Consider the following 19,991-nt stretch of genomic DNA (forward strand, 5'->3'; position numbering starts at 1 on the left):
GATCGACTTGGTTTTCTTCATTGTAAAATTTAACAAGAAATAAGAAAATGATATAAAGAAAATACATGTTTTAACATCACTGTAACCCATTAGTGGACCTAAGTTCCTGTTTTCGGGAATGTTTATTTCATAATCATTACAGATAAAAATTTAGTCTTAATTTCTAGCGCTGGAGCTTAGCGAAGAAACAGACACTGCTTTTGTTCACGTCTTAGGTTAGGCTCGGCCCTGAAAACTATAATCGAGGCTAGACTTTCCGATGACGAAGCAAATACCCTACCACTAAGCTTCGTAAGTGTTGTTACGCATTTTTAAAGACAAAGTTTCTCCATCTGATATCATAGTTTCATTGTACCGTAAAACTCGATTAATACGAACACGGATACTGCAACTTCATGGATATAACTGTTATCATGGATCCCAAACAATAAAAATTTAACAGATTCCTTATACATACGGATAAAACGAATTATGGATATAGCGAAATAATTATATAGGTTCCTGAGACTGCGTTAAAACCGAGGTTTACTGTATGTGTACCATAAAAAAGTAAGGACAATCCCTTCTAACTTATCACCAGTCAATTGTCAACCCATTCATTAAAGAGAAAATGATATTTTTCTACGATTTGAGAAATTCTCAAAAATAAGATAAGATAGGAGAGTATTTAAAAATTACAAGACTTTTGTACTGATCTTAAAGGGAAAGGCACCTTTCAATTCAGGACTCTTTTTGGCCATCAGCATTTTCGGTCATCTCAAAATATATGAAGAATTTATCATTTTCTATTGAGATGAAATTGATTTTCTATATTTTCCTTTCACAATAAATCTTAAGGAACGTCCATAAAATAAAATCCCTACTATCCGTTATACACAAGACGTTTTCATTGATATAATATTTATGAAATTAACATTTTTTTTTCAAGTTTTTAACACAGTTAATCAATGAAATATCAAGATTCATTTAATCTGGATTTCACATTACAATATATATTTAGGAATGATCTTGATTAAATTCCTTGATTGTCCTTTTCCATTTGACTGTTACGACATCTACAACTGTGGTATAAGGAACACTGGAGTTTTTAGAATATAAATTTCAGTAAATAAACATCAGACTCATTCAGTTTTTGGATATTTGCGAGAGTGAGATTCTGATATTCCCTTATTCTTCCATTAATGGCGCTTAGTTCTTGCTGAAGTTTCACTTTATTTTGTTCGAGTCTCTGATCTTTCGCTTCAAGTGCGTTCAATTTTTTCCTAGATGATCGAGCTCCTTTTTTAATATTTCGGTGTTGTTTTTGTTGTCAATACCATCCATTACCAAATTCTGAATTTTTTACACCATGGAAAACCGCACCAAAGATTCTTGATTTTAGGATATCCCTTAAAATACTGGATGTCTTGCCAGATGTAGTACTGCGAAATAAGTTGTTTTCCTCAGTTTGTTTCTTTGCAGGAAGACCAAGATATCCATGAATAGAGAGAAAGATAAGTATTATAAATTGTGACTTCTCCATCATCAGAAAAGTAAATGTTGCTCAAGCATTCTAAACAGAATTGATTGTTTTGAGTTTACATAATACGAGGGGAGGAGTTTCAAGAAATTTGGTCACGTGCTACAAATTATAATCTTTACTTCAATGAATACTCGTGCCATTTTTTTTAATTTAGAATAGGATATGGAGATTACAAACACTATTCAATCTCAAAGTCCGTAAAACAATACAAAATAAGAGCAGAGCAAACACGGACCCCCGAAAATCAGAAGTGGGATCAGGTGCCATGTAGGAGTGAGTATCCCCTGCCGACGGGTCACACCCGCCGTGTGCTCCTTGTCATGATCAGGAAATAACGGAAACAATCCGTCGTCAATTCAGTGTATGAATAATGGACTAACAATAGGCATGAAAAACGATAGTAATTTTAATAACTTTTAGACCGGTTACGGTAGCCTAGTGGTAGAGCGTTTGCTTCGTGATGGGGAGGCCCGGGTTCGATTTTCGTTCGCGGCGCCTCGTCATACCTAAAACGTAAACATAAGTAGTGACTCTTCCTTTGCCAAGTGCTCGGCACAAAAAGTGAATGTCACGAAACATTCGGATATGACCTTAAAAACGTAGGTCCCGTGTCAAGGTAGGCGCTAGTACGATAAAGAACCCTCACTGCTCAATGGCCCTGAGTGCCGAGTATAGGTTAAAATTTGAAGCCCTTAACTGGCATACAGTGACGTCTCCATATGAGTGAAAAATTCTCGAGAAAGACGTTAATCAATATACAAACGATCAATCACAATTTGTTTTCTTATAAATGACTGTTGAAAATATTTTTATCTTAGCAAGTTTTTACATAAGGGCAAATATAATGGCAAAGGAGGTAGAAAGACCGCTTCTTTTTGGACGTCAAATAAATCTAAGTTTCGAAATTTATATTTTTTCAATGTCGTCAAATAACATGCAAAGTGTGTGAGATCAAATTAATTAACATGCGTTTTAATGATACTTATATTATAGTTCTGATTCCCTCCTTGTTTGCAAATGTGTTTTATATTTCACAATCCCATACTTTTCTTCGGGTATATAACATATAGATTGAAAAAGAATAGCAACAGTTGCTACCGACTAATTTGAATGTGGATTTTGATTTTCGCTAATGATGAAGCTCTTGCGTGGTTTTCAAAGTTTGTGACTTCAAAATAAGAATAACCAATTGACCTTCCCATTGACATGCAAAAATTCAGCATGTAGTCTTACTAAATAAATATTATCTTAACAAAGAAATAGAAGAATCTATTTAGGATCACGTCTTTTTACTAAGTTAACGTATATAAGTGTTGAAAAATTTTATTACTACATTTAGAATGATAATTTAATATATGTCCTCGAAATATTGAACAATTCAGGCGACCTCAATACTGCATGTTTATTTTCAAAATCATGTGACTGCCACAAATAAAGTATGAAAACGATAGACATCCTAATGTGAAAAAATGACTTTTTTTCAAAAAAACCCTGAAACACGTCTGGCACATACATGTTCCACAACACTCTCGCACAAAGCAAAATACTGACAAATTTAAAAGGACATTACACCAAATGTTGTTTTAAAGACATTTTTCTTGTAGCATGCCTCCACAACCAGTTACTTACCTTCTAAATTATCTTCATACATTTCAGTTTGAAAAAGGTTTTGGGAAGCCCATTTAGGACCTATCAAAAATTATTTTTGAATTCGTTATAACGATTTTCAACAAATCTGTAATAACAGATTAAATTCGTTATAACGAATTCAATAAATTCAATAAACCTGTAATTACAAATTAATTTAATTCGTTATAACGAATTCAATGAATCTGTTATAACAAATTAAATTCGTTATAATGAATTCTAAAAATCGTTATAACGAATTCAAAAATATTTTTTGATAGGTCCTAAGTGGGCTTCCGTAGTTTTGCATTCAAATTAATAAAGCAAAATTTTTTGTCAAGTATTTACAGTGTAAACTGAAAAATGTCTTAGTCTAATAAATATATTTTTATATTCTGCAGCTGTTTTGCAAAATTCGTTTATCAATTCTAACTGACTGTTTTAATATCAATTATCTTAAATGTAAACAAAGTAATTTTATATACGGTAATTGTTTAGTTCAACACTTACAAGTAAAACATTTAACCAAAGTTCAAATTTTTATGTGTATATCAGTACCTTCTTAAACCTGTTTACACGCACTCAGAGAAAGAGTATCGTCTATTAAGGCTGACAGCTGGAAAGGGAGGGGGCAAAAATAATTGACATGATCCTTTTCTAAAATTTGTGTGAAAACAGACATTTCTGTCAAATCACATTTGGCAATTTTGCTACCTTTTTAATGTCCCATCCTGCCCAAAAGTAAGTACATTTTGAAGAATGTGACTGCTTTATAGTTACATGTATATGCACTTTCAAAAATGATTTCGAGATTTGAGTTACCCTGCCTGACAGTATATTTCTTAATAAAAATATTTTTGTAAGACTTTTTGGATAGAATCTTAAAAGCTAGGGGGTAGGGCTTCTTGAAATCCAGTGAAATTACGAATAATTTTCAGTAACTCTTTTGCACATTGAACTCTCTCTCTCTCTCTCTCTCTCTCGCTCTCTCTCTCTTCAATAGAGTTCATATAACTTCGAAATAAAACCAGACATTCAACAATCATGTTGAATCTTTAACTTTGTTTCAAATTTGAAATATCGACGAACATTAAACGTTGATAATATGTTGCATTTCAAACGTTGCTAAACATTGTAAAAAGGTTGTTAATCCAACATTGGAAAAATGTTGAACTTTAGTTCCTCAGCGTTGCAACTTTATTCCACCTACTTTATACCTTGAAACAATGTTGCGTGCCTGCTGGGAGAAATGTTATTTTTTTTTCTCCATATATCACAATTGTTTGATATAGTTTATTAAGGGTGAAGCAATTATCACTTTATAACGATTTTTTGGAGAAACATAAAAATATAAAAATAATTGAAAAGTTTACTTTAGAAAAGGAACAAGTACCTTGTACATGTAATATGTTTATTTATTCTAATAAAATTATGCAGAAAGAAAAAATCGATTAAAGTATTTAATGAGGAAATATAAATTCTTCCTGTTACGCGACTTTTTAAAGCTGACGGTATATAAATAAGAAAGTCTTTAGTTAAAAAACGAGAAATTTTGAATAATGGAGGTAGTTTGGACGACTTTCTTCATGTCCATCTTATTATGTTCAAGTTCTCAGTATATTCATTTGAATGAAGAAAAGGTCTGCTTCAGTTCTGGAAAGATAATGGACATTTTTGAAATATTGAAGACACTTCTGACCCAGCAGACAAGACTTCTCAGTGAGGTAGAACAGCTTCAACAGGATAATAAGGAAATAAAAGATTTAATTTTATTACCAGGTATGTGTAGAAGGTACTAGATTGCCTGATATAAAGAATTAGTGCAATTAACATGCAATTTAGACTCAGTCTCTGAGCAAAGCTAAAGAGATTCCGTTTGTTTTTATGATATCATTTAATTACCTGACAGAACAATTTTGCTTCGAAATTGCATAAAGGATTACACAATTTCAGATGGTTTTCAAATCATATTAATGAAAGGAAATATATATGAAACTCATACGGAGGGTGTTCTTAACAAAACAATTTGTCATGGGGTTAAATATATAATCCATGACGTAATACATGTAACTGTTGGTCTAATATTCATGAAATTAAATTGATTTAATGAAAGTACATGTAAAAAAAAAAACAACTTGTGAATACCATTTCTGAATCACAAGATCAAAAAGTTTAAAAGTCACATGCATTTGTTTATTTTCATTCATTTATAATGCATACAGGTAGTACTTTTCAAACACTGGTCAGCTTTACCTCGGTCGTTTTAACAAAGAACAAAAAAAAAAAAAACCGAATGTAGATGTATTTTTAATTATTAAAAGATTCATACACATGGCATTGCATGATTTATGATTTAGCCCCCTTCCCCGCAGTCACGCATTTTAACGCATATACCATTTCCTATTTCTAACGCAAAATCACGCATATACCGTTTCCCCGCAATCACGCATTTTCACGCACTTTTAAAAGTTCATTTAATCTTAAATTTAATGCCAATTTCCTTCTATTTTATACTTGCAAAAATCTCATAAAATAAGAAAAGTTATATTTGTATTAAAATATTACGTCATAAAATTATTTACGCTAAACTTTGGAGAAACTTGTACCACGCTATAAGGTGCTTGCGGGGAAATGGTAAATTTCTATTTCTATGACGTGAACATTAAATGTATGTTTCATAACAGTTCATTGAGTTGTAGACACATGTGATGTTTTTTATTCGCATTTTTCAAATTTATATATTATTTCTTATAAATTTCCGATATTATTCGATTAATGATAATGAGAAAATTTGACGAAAATTAAATGAGTAGATTATTATTATGAGGGCCCTTCAAAAAATAATCTAATTTATTGCACAGAAATAATTACGACACAAACAAACAGAAAGTCAGTGATAATAAAGTCGCAATGTATTAATTAAAATCATCGACGACGAGAACTTTGTATAAAAATACGCTCTGATTTTCTGAAGTACCCCTTAAATGATTGAATACACTTTTAATTAACATATCAACATAGCATAAACATCTACGTTAAAATTCTTCTTCATCTAGAAATCTATACAACATACATGTATATAATTACCTGACTTGTATTTTTTAGTTTATTAATTTTCTAGAATAATTTTATTTTGTTTCTATTCTAGCCTCTCATTGGTTGATTTCCAAAAAGGCACGCAAATTATTATGTTTAATCTGGTTTGGTATGGGGACACACCCTTGACAACCAGCTGAATCATCTGTATTCATTCATTTCAAGTCCTCGGATTTTATGGAAATTTCCAGATTTAATAAATTTACCTTTAACTTCAAACAATAGCTCAATCTACTTCATGTAAACAAACATGGCTGCTAGTTTTTATATCAGTTATTACCTCCCCTCGCTTTCCATTACTTCCGTTACCACGGTTGTTTTATTGAGTGGCAAATTTAAACTCATAAAAATCAATTGTAGATCCACAGTTTTTTAATTATTTTTAAATCATATTATAAGGAATGACTCTAATTATTGGCCAAATTATTCGAAATAACCTGGTTTGCTCAGTGTACGCTCTTTTAAAGCGTAAACTGACCAACACCAGGTTATATCGAATGATTTGGCCAAGAATTAGAGTCATTCTTTAAATATCGTAAATTTTTGCAGATGTTTTCTTAGGGATCACATTGAAGAGAAATGGCAACATTTCTGTAAGTGATTTAAATACTAACTCAGATATTTTAGTAAAACTTATATGTAGTACACATGTAATCATAAGGAATGTACATGTAACAGCTACAGTAGCGACCGGACACAACCTAACACCAGAGCGAATCCGGAGCGGACCCCGGGTTCGCTTCCCGGGTTCGCTCGGGTTCCGCTTCGGGTTTACTTTTAGAAATTTTGGGACCGCTCCGGGTGCGCTTTGGGTGCGCTCCGCGTTCGCTCGGGGTCAGCTCTGCGTCCGCTAGAGCAAACCCGGCGTTCGCTTCCTGGGACCGCTTTACGCAATGATGCGTGAAGCGGACCCCGCTTTAATCTCACCGCCAGTAAGCCCCGCCCCTTGTATATTCCAATACAGTAATGGTATTGTGGATCGATCATTGCTGTTTTTGCGACGATGCGGACATGTACATGTAATTAAGAATCAAGGGTAGTGATTTTGATGAGAAAAAAAAACAGAGGCAGAAACAGAGACTACATTATTAAAAACCTAGTTAATTTCTCAAAAAATATCTCAAAACTTAAGTTCAAACAAAACAAATCAATGATTATAAATTGTCAAATATTTGACGAACTTATGTGGGGGTCGAAGGAAAATTTCTTTTGAATAAGCTAATAAAAATAATGACTTATATGCGGACTGATTATAGATGTATATATATTGAATGTATATATAGTAATAAAACATTTGAAAGAAACATGATCGAAAATTATCGAATAATTTCTCGAATTATAGAAAATAAAAAAAGTAAAACTTTGGATAATTAAATTTTGTATTTTTCTTAATTTTTCCGTGCATATACACAACAACAAAATTAAAACATCAATATGTTTAAGGTAGGATTCTTCTCTTGTTTTTCAGTAGATGAAACATTCAATATGTATTTGCTTATATGTCTAATTTATTTTGCTGAAAGAGATTTAAAAGACTTTATTTTTCTTTCCTCATCACAATTGTACAACTTTAAATACAAAAGGTCATTTGTGTTTGAAAACTAGCAGGGACTATGTTTTGGCGGAATGGTGGCGTATGAAAGAATGATATGGAGATAACGAACAGTATTCAATCTCAAAGTCAATTAAACAATATACAAAATAAAAGCAGAGCAAACACGGACCTCCGAAAATCAGAGGTGGGATCAGGTGCCATGGAGGAGTGAGCATCCCCAACCGACAAGTCACACCCGCCGTGTGTTCGTTGTCATGATCAGGAAATAACGGAAAAAAAATCCGTCGTCAATTTAGTTATAATTTTTACACAATCAAAGACTAGAAGATTTTTCAAATATTAGCTGAATTAATAATAAAGAACTAAAATTTCAAAACATATGAAATAAATATAAATTTCCAAACGAACTACAATTATGTTAGCTTTTAAAAGTTTCGACTCTACGCACAAATTAGAACCAAAAATCCATAGAAAGTGTTTTTACTCTCTTACTAAACGGTCATAACCTTTTTGTTTTTGTATCATTTTGTATCTCTATATGACTGTTTTATCATGTGTGAAAATAAGAAAAAGTTAAATATAGGGTGCATATAAAAAAAAACTTAAACAACCTAAAAATTTAAGAAAAAACAGATAAAATTCGGATTAGCAAAACTCCATTTTTGTTAAATTATTTGTGTCGATTTGGAAATATCATCTTATAGACCCTATATAGTAATATCTTTTTATGCAAAAAAGAAAAACATTTTATCTTTTGAAAAGAAGACCATATATCATGATTGGATGCTGTTATTCTTATTCTTAATGAGAAGGGAAATGGTTATGACCTTGACCTGACCTTAACTCTAATATAAAACGGTCAAAACTAATCTAACTAATACCATCACTTAATACTGTAAACCAATTATTATACGCGTCATTTTTTATTCGCGACTGACCGCTAGAGAACTAATCCGCGACGATTTATTTCCGCGAACCAGTGGTCACATTTTTTTTTCCACGAGTATTTTTGAATCAAATTAAAATTTTTTTATCCGCCCATAAACTAGGTAAAGCGTGGTAGCGTGAGATCTGCTTACGCATTATTCAAGACAATCTGTGCATTGCGTCCATTTAAAATCTTATATCCGCCCCTAAAGTGGGTAAAATGTTTACCATGAGTATACTTCAGACGCATTTTCACAACGCTCAAACGAAAATCGGGAAAAAATCTAGGAGATTAAGATTGATTTAAAACTCTCAATTGTAATAGTGCCTCATACTAATTGGGAAATCGACGCTTTCTAAGATCTACATAGCCAAGGGCAATTATTATAAATGGTTGGGACAGAACAGGACTGGGCCTTAATTAGCCGTAATTAACCAGGATATCTCTGACTCGTCTGTAACAATTAATGAACAATAATAACACAAGCTGAAATGATTATTGACATTTTAATCATTTTAGACAAATAGTTTTAGATTTGCCATTCGTTTTTATTTTTCTGAATGTTTGTAATTAAATTTCAACTCCTTCTTGTACACTAACAGTAAAGTTCTTCCGTGATTACTTGTTGAACCGTCGGGATCGGTATTGAAAAAAGGGCAAATAACTCTAAATAAATTATGATATGGGAATATACTGAACAACTGGTTCGCGACGATAAATATCCGCGAGCAGAGGATACTCGCGGAACTCGCGGATATTTATCCCACGCGTATTATACTTGGTTTACAGTAATATTTTCATCTTTGTTCTGTGAAAATTCAATCAATTTACAAGAAATACAGTTTTGAGTTAGAAGAATCCTACCTCAAGAGAAATTAATTATAAATAAAGAAATATATACACTGTAACATAATTAAGTACTTGAGAGTTTAAAAGGATGTCTATGTGAAATTTTATAATAAAAATACTTTATTTTCAATGTTAAAGGCCGTCAAGGTAGCTCAATCGGTTGAGCGCTCTCTCCGTGATCAAAAGTTCGAATGTAGGATTCACGGCCGCGACTGACCTAATTCGATAAAAAAAAATAGGTAGCAACTGTTCCTTCGTCATGCGCTCGGCACTACGAAGTGAAAGATATTGGTCCTTCGGATGAGACCCTGTGTAACAGTAGGCGTTGGCACGGTAATGTTTTGTCACTACTCTATGGTTTTGAATGTCACGTTAAGGTCTGAATAAATCTGAAGCCCTTCAACGGAATATGGTGACATCTCTATATGAGTGAAAAAGTCGTATAGCAACACACAATTATCAAATCCCGACTCTTTTATATATAGCTTTACTTTTATGAACGTTTGTTATTCTATTAAACACTGAATTTAACATTGTCATTGATATTTGGGTTAAGGTTGAATACATTCCTAGATTGCTCTGCTCCATTTGACTGTTACGACCTCTACAAATGTGGTAAAAGGAAGACTGGAATTTATAAAATATTCCCTTATAAAAGTGACAAGAACCTCACTTCTGTTCCCGTGTTGTGTGACATGGATTCATCTGAAGGTGGTTGGACGGTAATATATCTTATGACAATAACTCTCAAAATTTCTTTTTTCAGTTTTAAACAAAAATTTAGAAATGATGTGTTCAAAGATCTTTCAATTAATATATTTTAATGGAATAATTTTCTTTTTTCAGGGATAATGGTATTCTTAAGCGTATTCCTTGTCTTTGAAATATAATTTTTTTTTAGGTCATTCAGCACAGGAAGCGGGATAATCCCCGTGTAAATTTCAACACAACCTGGGATGATTATAAGCGAGGTTTTGGTGATGTAAATGGAAATTATTGGCTTGGTAGATGCATTTGCACAAACATAGTCAACATATTCACATATCGAATCTGGATATATACATGTTATAAATATCAGTAACAGAATTGTTCATTTCTATTTTCTATTCAAGGATAGTACTCATACTCTGGCGTGCTCTTATTGTCATTATTTAGATGTACGACTCTTGTTGGTTATCACATTTTACACAGTTCGTCATACAATGCAATTTGCATTTTTATTGAATTAAGCTCTACTAGTATGCAAGAAGTTACCATTAGAATATTACACTTTGCCAATGGTCTCAGTTACATAAACATACAGCCTGATAAAGATGGTCTAAAAAAATCCATTACAAAAAAGTGTCCAGGAGGTACAATTTGTTGTCACAAAATAGACAAACATTACTAAATATTTTTCTAAGAAAAGCCTTATTCTGGAGAAAAAAAATGAATAATTGTCTACACTGAAATTAAATTATAAAGAATGAAGCTAATTTCAACTTATGTTATACAGGGTGTCCCAGAATATATGATACCATTTCTTGTTTGAATAAAACACAACTTAATGAATATTGAATAAAAACAAATACATTGTTGATATGTCATATATTGTCCAATTTTGCTAAAATAATTTGATAGACATCAAAAAGAAAACAACAAGATTAGAACACTTTAAATTTTGATACAGTTTTTACATGATGTGCTCCAAATGACGTCCTTCCTAGTGACGATGTTGAGACGTTGCATGAAATTCCTAATGACTGCGGCACATGTCTCGTCAGTAATCTTCCTGATTTCCCTCCGAATTGCATGTTTTAAGTCTGCTAAGGATTCAAGCTCTGGCTTGTACACATTGTCTTTTAGGTATCCCCACAAAAAGAAATCCAGAGGGCTTAGTTTGGGGGAATGAGGGGGCCAAATGTGTGTAGTTTTGAAAGAGATAAAATTTCCATTGAATGTTTCTTGTAGCCAGTCAGTAACATTTCGAGTTGTGTGAGGCGTTGATCCGTCCTGTTGGAACCATATATCCTGAGGATTAAAACCCCTTCTTACTAAACATGGCAAGAATTTCTTTTTCAAAAGTTCAAAATAGCGAGTACTGTTAACAGTCTGTGTTTCGCCTGTTTCATCTTCAAAGAAAAAAGGCCCGATTATCCCTCTAGAGCTCATGGCAGCCCAAACTGTTATTTTCTCTCCATGAACAGGTTTTTCCAGATAAAGATTTGGTTTTTCGCTACCCCAGTATCGAGAATTTCTCTTGTTTAAGTAGAAATGAGCTTCATCGGAAAACCAAATTTCATTGACTATATTTTCATGCTCCCTTATCCATTGAACAAAAGTAAGGCGTCTCTCAATGTCACTTTGCTTAAGGTGCTGCATTACAGATCTTCTATAAGGCTTTAAGTGTAGGTCAAATCTTAACATTCTGTGAATACTGGATCGGCTACATGACAAAGTGTTACTCACATCACTTAAAACTTTCCTCACAGATCTTTGTGGTGTCTCCTCTATAACTTGTTGCACCTGTTGAATACTCTCTGGAATCCTCACTGACTTTGGTCTGCCTCCATTGTTCTGTCTGTTTTCTTGAATGGATCCTGTTTGCTCAAACTTTTTTTACAATTCTTAATATTTGCTGCTTGTTACAGTAACTGGAGACTGGGTTTGGTAATATAGTTTTAAAATAAGGGTAGCTCGCTCCTTTGATAAATCCATTTTAATTTAAAGACAGTTTTCAATGCAATATTATGAGGTAATTTTGTGACATCACAATACCAAAAAATTGAGATTTTTCCCGCCATTTTTTGGTGCTATAAAATTGTATTTATCCATTTTATAACTTACACAAAAATCAAAGAAATTGGTTAAAGCATTTGTTTTTTTATGGTTATTTCAAAGGGTATCATATATTTTGGGACACCCTGTACGATATAACAAAACTTGGGACAGTTTACGCTTTTTTATAAACCGCTTCGCGGTTTTATAAAGCGTAAACTGCCCCATGTTATGTTATATCGTATAACATTAATTGGAATTAGCTTCCTTTAATTTATTCATAATCTCCACATCAAGTGCTCTACGTATGAACAATTTTCTTAAACGAAATAAATTGTTGACAAAAAAGAATATCAGGAGTCTCTTTTAATGCCATCATTTCGTTCGTTCTATGGTCAATAGAATCCCCTTGTCAGCGAAGACAATTTATCATGGAGTCGAATACTGACCGACGTTTTTCATACTACTAATCTAATTGTAATTTCATTATTAATACACAGAAATAACGACGGATTTACGTTATTTTCCGATTATGACAAGGAGCTAACGGCAGGTGTAACTGGTCAGCATGCTGGGAGTGTTCAATCCTCACTTGCACCTGATCCCTTTTCTGATGTTTTGGAGGTCCATGTTGATGTTTATATACTTCGTTTTAAGATTTTGTCTAAGTTTCCTTTTTGAATAATACAACTTAATATCTTTCTTAATCTACATGTGAACGATGTCAGAGCGGAACTACAGTAGGCATCTATGTCATCTGTAATATCTTGCATATTGCAGTAATAAAATCGCTTGGCATACTAGAATGTTAACAAGATTACGTTCAATAAATGACGTTGCAGTCATAAATGACATCAAAATCCAACAATTTTTAACTAGCAATATAAAAGCAAAACTTTGAATTTAGCTTAAGAAAAATATATCTTAATATTTTTTATTTTACCTCGATTCTTGATAGTTTTAAATTCTTGACTAATTCGTGTACGTATTTGAAAATTCTCTTATTGTATTAAATACTTTTTACTGTAAAACTGGTTTAAAACGGTTTTGAAAAATATTTTTTATCTTAATCAGTCAATAACAATTAATAGTACCAACAACTATACCGCGTTTACATGCATGTATAGAGCACTAAAACCACGAACTACAAAGCAAAATTTGATCTAAAAAAATTAAGTTATCCTGAGAGGCCCCAGATTGGCATCAATAATTTTTCTCCTCAGTAGATTTATTTATTGTTTTCAATTTACGATAGATAGATAGCATGCAATCATATACATCTGTATAACAATTTTTACCTGTAAAAATGTATTGATCAGTTTTTAATTGATGTTTTTGGTTTTTGTGCGTTTATTTAAAAATAAATTTAAACGAATGCATGAAAAATTCTAAAAAATTATCCTGAGAGGCCCCATATTGGCACCAATTCAATTTATCCTCAGTAGATTTATTTTATGTTTTCAATACACATGTACATGTATATTGTAGATAGCATGAATTCATATACATCTGTAAAACATTTTTTACCTGTAAAAATTGTATTATTAGTTTTTTAATTGATGGTTTTTGTGTGTTTATCGATAAATAAGTTTAGCACAAAATTGCTTTCGATAGACTCGATCTTTATACAGTATACACATCCATTATAAAGTCAATACAAAATATAATGTGCATGCATTATTGTTCGTGGGCGACATGTGTTCATGAATTTCTTGGATACACTGCAATAAACGTTCCAAAGACTATCGAAGCATACTTGCATTTATTTACAGTTAATATTTTGATCTAACTTAAATATGCCAGGCATCCACAAAATCAGACCTCCTCAAATAAGTGGAATTTTTGTTACTAGTCGCTGTTGAATTATTCAGGTGTGCATTATTCAGCCACCCCACAATATGCACAGGCTTCAGTGTTCAATAAAAATGCATATGAAAGTGTTTATGAACTGCATTTTCCCCTTTTTCAAGTTCATTTGACTTTGATCTGTAACACTTAGAAAAAAATTCAGAGAATTTGTGTTCCCCGCGTAGGGAAAAAAAGAAAAGCATGCGCAGTTCGGGGGGGGGGGGGATCGGATCCCCCTGATTTTGTAGAATTATTACATTTCTACATACATATTAAAGCAATAAAAATGCCAATATGAATATAATGGTTGGATTGCTTATTCTTAATTAAGTGTATAGAAGATTTTTTGATGTAGAATATTTATTACACTGTAATGATAATTTTATGAATTAGAACAAGCCATAACTTTTTTTTTCATTTTTCATGCTTAATACTATGATTTAGTAAAATAAAAAGTTTTCAAATATTAAAAAAAACGGATCGTCCGGGATTCAAACCCGGAACTTCTCACATATTAAGAAAGAGATATATACCCCTACAGCACAGATACGCTTCCTTCTTACATAAATTATATGCAAATAGTAATTCACATACATGGGTATATTCACGTTCGAAATTGTCAAAATTTTTACACAATGCAGGTGTCTAATTTAGCCTTCATTATACTTTTCTAATATATGTCATAGGAATAAAAAGTCCGCCGACAACCTGTACATGGAGTATGACCTAATGTACTTATTGTTACCTAGTCACATGATCTATGAATATTTTTAGAAAGTGAAATACGAAATGAATTTTATATACCTTCAACAGAGTTTATTCTAGAAAAAAATTGAAATCTGCTGGCATCTCTGATTTTCCATAGGATCATTCTCTGACATTATATTTAGACATCATATGTTTGTAAAGAGAAAATATACCCACATCCTTTGAGGTAAAGTGTTTTATGATGATCCATTCAATGACTGATTGATTGAATATATATTGTTTAACGTCCCTCTCGAGAATTTTTCACTCATATGGAGACGCCGCCACTTGCCGGTGGAGAGCTGCAAATTTTGTCCTATACTCGGCACTTAGGGCTAGTGATGCTTTTCAATGCCAATAATACAGAGATATGTAACACAATAAGCTTCTGAAACGTGTTTACAAAACCATGTAGCATAAAATTATATAACGCTTTTTCAATATAGTTTCGATGTTATTTTATAATAATAAATACACATGTAACTGATACATTGCGCTAATTTTAGCATATTGCTTCTCAATCAAAGGGTAGGGTTTCCAAATACCAGTTAAAAAAGCACACATTATGTGATATTAAACATTATTATCCTTCAGAATTATGCAGTCAATCTGATTGGTTTAGAGCAGGTCACGTGCAGGGAGACAACTCGTTATGTCTCCCTCACGCACAGGGTGACAACTGTTATCTCCCTTCAGATGACAATGAAATAGCGTAAGCGAGCATGCAGGGTTACAACTGTGTTGTCGCCCTTTGAATAAAACTACAGTGGTTTAAGCGAGATAACTCCTGTTTATAAGTACAATGGCTAAATATGCGGGATCTCTAAACAATAAATTCTAACGATGACATCAAAGTTGTCTGTTGACATATTTTAAAAGTATGGAAACGGAGCAGAGTAGAAGAAAACAAGGTTTGATTACTATTTACTACTCTATCTAATTAATAATTGTATATTCTTCAGGATAATAAAAGCGCCCTCGGCTGACAACCCTACTCAGACTTGATAATTGGTGATGTCTCCCTTCTAAACAATCCATAATTGTATAGTGCATTGCATGATTATGTGCATAATGTTTGCATTCTATATAACTGTACAGATTTCTTTGATGTCTCAAAATATAAAATTTCACCCTGACAAAATCTGGCGTAAAAGTCTAGCAAACCTGCATGATTCAATAGAAAAAATAAGAAATCAAGGGGATTTTCTGTAGATGCTTTTGAAAAACGTGTGAAAGAGATGCAAGATCCATTCAAGAATCATATCATTTTCAAGCCATTTTTTTACACTGAGTCTTAGGATATTTTCTGTTAATTATTTGCCGATCATGACAAAGAGCTAACTCCTCCATGACACTAGATTCAACCTCTGATGTTTTGGAAGTCAATGTTTGCGCCCCTCTAATTTTGTCATGTTTCTGGGCTCGAATGATAGCGCTGTTTCGTTATCTACACATACTAGTATTTCATTACATATATTTGAATGATAAGACGGGGGACTAACAATGATTAAAACAGCATTGCGGAAATATTTCCTGTGAATAAGAAACAACACAAACAGTATTTTCCTGTTTCTAAACATAAATTGTTTGATTTCATGTTCAACAGTTTAAAGGTCATTAAAAGGCATATGATGTATATACTTTTTAAACGCCTTGTTTTAGATCACCTGAGCTTTACTGACACCAATTGTCCGTCTTTCGTTCGTTCGTCTTGTTACCCGTCTGTTCATCTGTCTGTCTGTCAATTTTTCACATTTTTGACATCTGCTCAAAAACCATAGGTCAATTTTAAGCAAACTTGGTACAAAAGATCTTTGAATTATGGATAGTTAAAATTGTAAGCATTGCCAAGTCCTCTCCGAAGGAGGGATAATGAAAAAGAAGTAGACTGGAGTCATGAAAAATCTTAAGAACCACTGGGCCAGAAAAACTGAAACTCATGTGGAAGTATCCTGGGTAGTGTAAAGTCTATTTTTTTTAAATCATGACCCCTGGGGGTAGGGCGGGGCCACAATAGAGAATCCAAGTTTTACATAGAAATATATAGGAAAATTCTTCAGAAATATTTTTCTCAAGACCAAATGACCAGGAAAAGCTGAACCTCCTGTAAAAGCATCCTGGGGTATTGAAGGTTATGACCGCTGGACATAGGGCGGGGCAAGAATGGGGAATTCAAGTTTAATATACATTAAAAAATATATACAGTTACAAAGTATATACATTTAATATACATTAAAAAAAACGATCGAAATCTTCTCCTCAAGAACTATTGGGCCAGAAAAGCTTAAACTTATAAGAGGCATACTTGGGTATTGTAGATTGTATATTGTACAATTCATGACCCGGGGGAGGTTAATGGCCACAATAGGTATTAAAAGGGGCATTCCGGTAAAGAATGGCTTCAACAGTCAATTGAATGAGCGTTGTGGCCCATGGGCTTCTTTTTTTTTATTTTCTAAATTAGAAAATAATATTTAAAAAAGTTTTTCGAAAAGAAAGGGCTGTATGTTTAAATTACTCTTAGCCCATTGGAGAAAAATCTCAATTGAAACATCCGTAAATATAAAGCAAGCGCGCAGACTTTAAGTATTATTTAGAGAACGAGACGGGTTCTGTTTCATAGATACACATTTTGGGGTGGATACTAGTGCGCAGCACGAGTCTCCACCCCCAAATTTGTATCTACGATCTACGATACAGAACCTGTCAAGTTTTCAAAATGATTTGTGACACGATCAGTCAAAAATAGCTCCGTCTACTATATAACTTTGCAGCATCCAAACTTTCGCCAGAGTTCTGTAGATGAGGCCCCGACGGGGAGTACGCATCCGCAGTATATATTTATTTCCACGGAAAACTTAAAATTTGGTCAGATTAGTTTTGAAAATTTAACGGGGTAGACGTAATCGAGTGATAGTCAGTCTTAATGGAGAAATTGGAGGATTTAACCGTCATTGTTGTGATCTATTGTAGATGGAGATTTATCATAATTTATTTTAGGGGTCTTAAAATCCTGATTTAACTGGATTAACAACAACAGGATTTACAGAAAACTATTCGATGGACTTTTATGTCACGGATTTTATTTTCAAATTGAATTGCGACATTGAACATGAAATGAAAGAGATGTGTGGCTTTTGTCAGCAAGAAGGATTTTAAAAACGCGAAAAAAATGGACTTGAATGATTTTGCACGAGGAGAGTGGATGTTTTTAGTTATTGCGAATTTTCCGTTTCGTTTGGAACGAAATTACGTACAGAGGATGTTTTCCGTTATTGCGAATTTTCCTTTTCCTTTGGATCGAAATTATGTGTTAATTCTGTGTGGAATAAGTTTTTAAAAAGTGATTGAGAAATTTTGACATTTTTAATTCTCAGGAAAATACTGGGAATTTCTCCAAAATTATGATATTAAAACATCAGCATTTACTATTTGTATGTTCTTTTGCTGAATCAAATTATTTTTAAACCATGCTGTATTTTAGATACAGATTAGTTGGCAAATACAATACTATATACAGGGCTAATACAGAACGGAAAGTAGCTCCCCCACGACAGTCCCGTTCTGTTTTGCTAATACAGAACAGTAAACGTCAGAGAAAAACACCGCAATCGTGTCACAATATCAAGTAATTGATTTTCACTATAAGAACCTAGGAAGAAATAAAGAGCACAGATTCAGTGATGAAAATAAAACAACATTGGTAAATTGATTTCAAACCTTTTTTTTATTCAGGAAATGATGCAATTCATACTCTGACAACAGCATACAACAATTCACTGTTCATCAGATTCAAATCTACGACGAATCAGTCATTTGAAGCACAATATTCCTCATTTTCACTCTCTGATGAAACTGGAGACTACAGGCTTTCCTTGGGGAATATGTCGGGTAATATAGGTAGATCACATGTTTCCCTTCTTTTAATTTATTTCAGACATGAATAAAACTTTGTAAAAAAACAAAACTCCAATTAATTTTTCTTATATTTCATATACTTTTTACTTTTTCCATAGTTGATGCATTCAGATCTTGGCACCCGGTGGTCAACCATTCCTTTAGTACATTTGACCACGACAACACGCACAGCAGGTGTCCAGCCTCTCGGAAATCTGGGTGGTGGTTCAATGATTGTACTCTCGTGAATCTAAATGCTCCTTTTTTTGAATTTCATAGTGACCAGGTTTGGGACGAAATTATTTCCTCTGGAAAATATCTTTTCTCTTCTGAGATGTTAATTAGAAGAATGTAGTTAATGCTAATTTTTCAAATATGAAAAAAATATTTATCAGTGATTTAACAAAACAAAACATAAATCCTTCTAATGCATTTCAGGAATAGGAATAATGTTTATTAAATATGTCTGATTTAAGTCTCTTTAAAGTCTTTACTCATAAAGTGGTTTAAATTCAAATTTAAAAATACATGTTGGGTTTTAAGTTATCTCCATCTCCTTTTATACTGAGATATTTACACGTATTTCACTTTCATTATATAATTTACCATTATGTCATATCTTCATTTAAAGAGTAAGTTATTTTAACTCGGTGAATCATGAATATTTTTATTAGGATGACCTAAGTTATATTCTATAATTGACAAAATGAAAATTTTTATATTTCTTAGTTTTAAATAACTATTATAGTGTTATGCATGTCTTTTTTGTGCATGCTTGTTTTACTTTGTTTGAATTATTCGTATTATTTAAATTCCTTTGCTTTGTGACCAAAATATTTAAGTAAGAAGAGAATAAAAAAATCATAATACGTGTAAATGTTTAAATGTGTTTTTTTGAATTTATATATAGTGTTTTAATATTTTAACTTGCGACTGTACTTGCAACCTGCAAATGACACTTTCTTGCTGAAGTAAACTGATAACTTTTAAAGTCTCACTAGATCTATGGACGTATGTTTGTCATTGTATTAATTTCATTTTTTAAATATGTTTTCGTAATTCAGGATATGAAAACATAAGCCCTAAAAGTACTTATTTGCTTTTCAATACTTTACATAAGGAAACCTATAGAATAATCTCATCAAAATCTGTAAACAATAGATAGT

At 32.6% G+C, this 19,991-nt stretch overlaps 1 protein-coding gene across 1 annotated transcript; it reads left to right on the plus strand.

Annotated features, from left to right (window-relative positions):
* The first annotated feature begins 10,153 nt into the window (after nt 1–10,153).
* On the plus strand, nt 10,154–19,321 carry LOC134237100 (angiopoietin-related protein 7-like). The gene is made up of 4 exons (XM_062719201.1): nt 10,154–10,298; nt 10,478–10,580; nt 18,664–18,828; nt 18,945–19,321. The coding sequence occupies exons 1-4, from the start codon at nt 10,272–10,274 to the stop codon at nt 19,178–19,180; spliced, it is 531 nt and encodes a 176-aa protein (XP_062575185.1). The 5' UTR covers nt 10,154–10,271; the 3' UTR covers nt 19,181–19,321.
* The last annotated feature ends 670 nt before the right edge of the window (nt 19,322–19,991 follow it).

The sequence above is a fragment of the Saccostrea cucullata genome, unplaced genomic scaffold (assembly GCF_032062105.1).
Source record: "Saccostrea cucullata isolate Sc308-1 unplaced genomic scaffold, CSIRO_AGI_Scuc_v1 ctg3509, whole genome shotgun sequence".
In the NCBI taxonomy this organism is placed as follows: Eukaryota; Metazoa; Mollusca; class Bivalvia; order Ostreida; family Ostreidae; genus Saccostrea; species Saccostrea cuccullata.